Source organism: Lissotriton vulgaris, chromosome 6 (genome assembly GCF_964263255.1).
Source record: "Lissotriton vulgaris chromosome 6, aLisVul1.2, whole genome shotgun sequence".
Taxonomy (NCBI): Eukaryota; Metazoa; Chordata; class Amphibia; order Caudata; family Salamandridae; genus Lissotriton; species Lissotriton vulgaris.
The window spans coordinates 523,430,284-523,433,644 of record NC_141694.1 but is presented as its reverse complement, the minus strand read 5'-3'; the positions used below and the strand labels follow the sequence as shown (position 1 = coordinate 523,433,644).

Here is a 3,361-nt window from a genome sequence, read left to right as displayed (position 1 = left end):
GAAGAACCACGGGATACTTCAATGCACTGACTGGCCGTGTGCTCAACTTTTACCGCACAGCGCGGAGAATCGAGTCCACCCCAGTCGGCCATCACCAACCCGGACCCGAAGGGTGAGCAGAGGGCAGAGGGCACGCTCGGAGACTAAAGCCGCACCTAGAACTTCAGAAGGAGTCAGAGGTCTGCGCCGTGATATGGTGATAGCGGTTTCCTTCTGATGTCTGGGGCACTCCCAAAGCCAGCATCTCTGCCACTGACAGGGGTTATTACGGCAATAACAGCTGAAAGCCCATTGCACGACCCCAGAAGCAAGGTATGTCCTGAAGCGGAAACGTGCACCTGCAGATAGCAACAATCCTGCACATTACTTTTTGGAATTTGTGCGTCTCGACAGTAGTATGCTCGCCTCTGTGGAATGTATCCGCCTGCGCGTTATGTAGACGCGCGTCATTGTGAGCACTATGCTAAAGTGCTCCGCCGAGCGTTTCTGGACGGAAGCACTAATGCAGTCGAAACCCGCCCTAGTGGTTGGTGATCGAGGAGCTCGTGTGTGCTGCACTGTCGCTGCGAAACCACTTTAAACCCATGGGATGTTGCACTCCACGCTTTCATGACGAAGGTCTCCTGTAACTTTGTGCAGGCTGCGCTGCTGGCTCAGTCAGGATGTGTCCCGCTACCACGGACAGCAGCCGCGCACTGAGGCAGCGCGCACCTGCCCGAGCCGCCTGGCACACTGACTTCATGAAGCGATAACTTGACCATGTGAAGTCCCCGCCGGGGGAGTCGCCGCCTGAGAAACCAATGCCATTTCTTTCCGGAGCCTGCGCAGGCGGACAGCCAGCCCGGGAGTGATGGAGCAGGAGACTGGCTGTGAACCTGCGGCACCCGAGCGCCTGAATGTGCTCCACACCAACGACTCGCTGCAGGACAGGAACTGCAGCGCCGGACTTGAGAGCTACCAGGGAGCAGAGGGGCTCTCCTCCTTGCAGGTCATCGTGACTATAGTACTGGCCGTAACCACCCTGTCCACCATCCTGTCCAACGGCTTTGTCATCGCCACTGTCTACCAGACAAGGAAACTGCACACGCCGGCCAACTATCTCATCGCCTCCTTGGCCTTCACGGACATGCTCGTCGCCATCCTGGTAATGCCCATCAGCACCATGTACACTGTGACGGGCACTTGGACACTGGGCCAGGTGATCTGCGACATTTGGCTCTCGTCCGACATCACCTGTTGCACCGCTTCCATCCTGCACCTGTGCGTGATCGCCCTGGACAGGTACTGGGCCATCACGGACGCTGTGGAGTACACGAAGAAGCGCACCCCCAAGAGGGCGGCGGTGATGATCGCCCTGGTGTGGGTCTTCTCCATTTCCATCTCCATGCCGCCCCTCTTCTGGCGTCAGGAGAAAGCCGAGGGGGAAGTGCTCGCTTGTACGGTGAACACAGACCACATCCTCTACACCGTCTACTCCACGGTCGGCGCTTTTTACCTCCCCACCTTGATCCTGATCGCACTTTACGGCAGGATCTATGTAGAGGCCAGGTCGAGGATTCTGAAACAGTCGCCAAAGAACACGGGGAAGAGGTTGACGAGGGCTCACCTGATCACCGACTCCCCGGAGTCGTCTTCTGTGTGCTCCTTGAACTCCAGGGCGCAGGACATGTCCAGCGACTCCGGCTCCCCGGTGTACTTAAATCAGGTTAAGGTGAAGGTGTCTGACGCCCTCTTGGAGAAGAAGAAGATCATGGCTGCCAGGGAGCGCAAAGCCACCAAGACTCTTGGGATCATCCTGGGCGCTTTCATCGTGTGCTGGCTGCCTTTCTTCATCGCCTCCTTGGTGTTGCCCATCTGTGACACAGCCTGCTGGTTCCACCCGGCCCTTTTTGATTTCTTCACGTGGCTGGGATACCTCAACTCTTTAATCAACCCAATTATCTACACCATGTCCAACGAGGACTTCAAACTTGCTTTCCACAAACTCGTGCGTTTTAAGTTTACCACATGACTGTGATTCCAGGGTGCGCTGCAGGGCTTTGTGAATGCTTTGTTATGAGACTAAATCCACAGGTAGGTTCACTATTCTTAACTGAGTTGTTTCACTTGCTCTGACGCCAGGCGGTGCATTTGGCGACTGCGGCACGAAGACAACGCAAGCATAAGAACGGCACTGTCCCCTGCTCCCTGATTTCACATGCTAACTGCACCACCCCTTTCAGCCACCACAGAGCGATATTTACAGCACATGATCACTTGTTATCCGTGGCTTGTTCTCCAGTGTTAAGTGGCACATGGTAACTAACGCTAGCTGAAGGAAGCCGAGAGGGCTGAGGGCGCACCGGGACCGTGGACAGCTCCACAGCTTGGTGGCAGTGCACTACCGCTGTATCTCGCCGTAGCAACTACGCACCACGCACTTAAACGGCATTTGCGTCATTTAAGCACACTCATGGGAACTTTATGTATTTTACAGCATATATCTCAATGAAACGTGAGAAAAGGAAAGTGTGAAGAGCTGGTTTTAATATCCTGAATGACAAGCCTCTGAAGGTTGCTTGCTGATGGAAAATAGATACACATTTAATATGTTAGAGCCATCCGTCAGCAGATATCTCCCAAATATTTGCAGTCTACACGCATTCTAAGCACAAACGAGACTGGGCACGATCTATGACGAGCTGTACTATGTCTCTGTTAAATGTAGCGAGGCATATGTAGAGTTTCCCAGGTCAGGGAACTGTCCAGTCTGAATAGGCTGAAGAGACGACCAGTGACATCGGCACGTCCAAGCACTTGATCAAGCACTCAAATCTTGACTTGAAAAGCACGACTGCTAGTCTTTATTTTTGCAAGTGGATGAAGGAAACAAGTAATCAAATAAAGTCAGATTGAGCTTTTTTTGAAGGCAGGCTTCATGCACTAAACCTAGTATCATCGGGGAGGCTTCTAACATTTGTAGGTGCCATTTATTTTTGCAGCTCCATAGCTGTCATTTGCAGATCCTTGACTGTCTAACTTGATTTTTGGGAACAAAGATGCTTGCCTGTCATAAATCCCGAAAGGATTCCCACCAGTTCAGGAAAAGAATGCAGCTCAAACTCGCTTCCCTTCATACAGCACAGTACATGCCCTAAGCAGACAGTGAACTGAAGGTCTTCACTCTAGTTGTCTTTGTGAGCACAATATATAGAAGCCACAGGAGTTTCAGGCAACAGAATGCACACACTATTTGTGGCGAAAATGTCAGGGTTATAAAAGGGCAGCGCCGAGGGAAGGATCAGTGCCTTACATTTCATTCCTATTTTTGTTAATATTAGCAATTTATGTACATCACACTGGCTGAAATGCAGGACGAGGC

The 3,361-nt window shown here is 52.2% G+C and overlaps 1 protein-coding gene across 1 annotated transcript; it reads left to right on the top strand.

Moving 5' to 3' along the window:
• The first annotated feature begins 850 nt into the window (after positions 1-850).
• On the top strand, positions 851-2,951 carry HTR1B (5-hydroxytryptamine receptor 1B). Its single transcript, XM_086925223.1, has one exon. The coding sequence runs from the start codon at positions 851-853 to the stop codon at positions 2,009-2,011; it is 1,161 nt and encodes a 386-aa protein (XP_086781349.1). The 3' UTR covers positions 2,012-2,951.
• Positions 2,952-3,361: the final 410 nt, after the last annotated feature.

Bases quoted from the DNA above. Each gene is read 5' to 3' on its own strand.
- HTR1B (XM_086925223.1), top strand. From the start codon at position 851: ATGGAGCAGGAGACTGGCTGTGAACCTGCGGCACCCGAGCGCCTGAAT.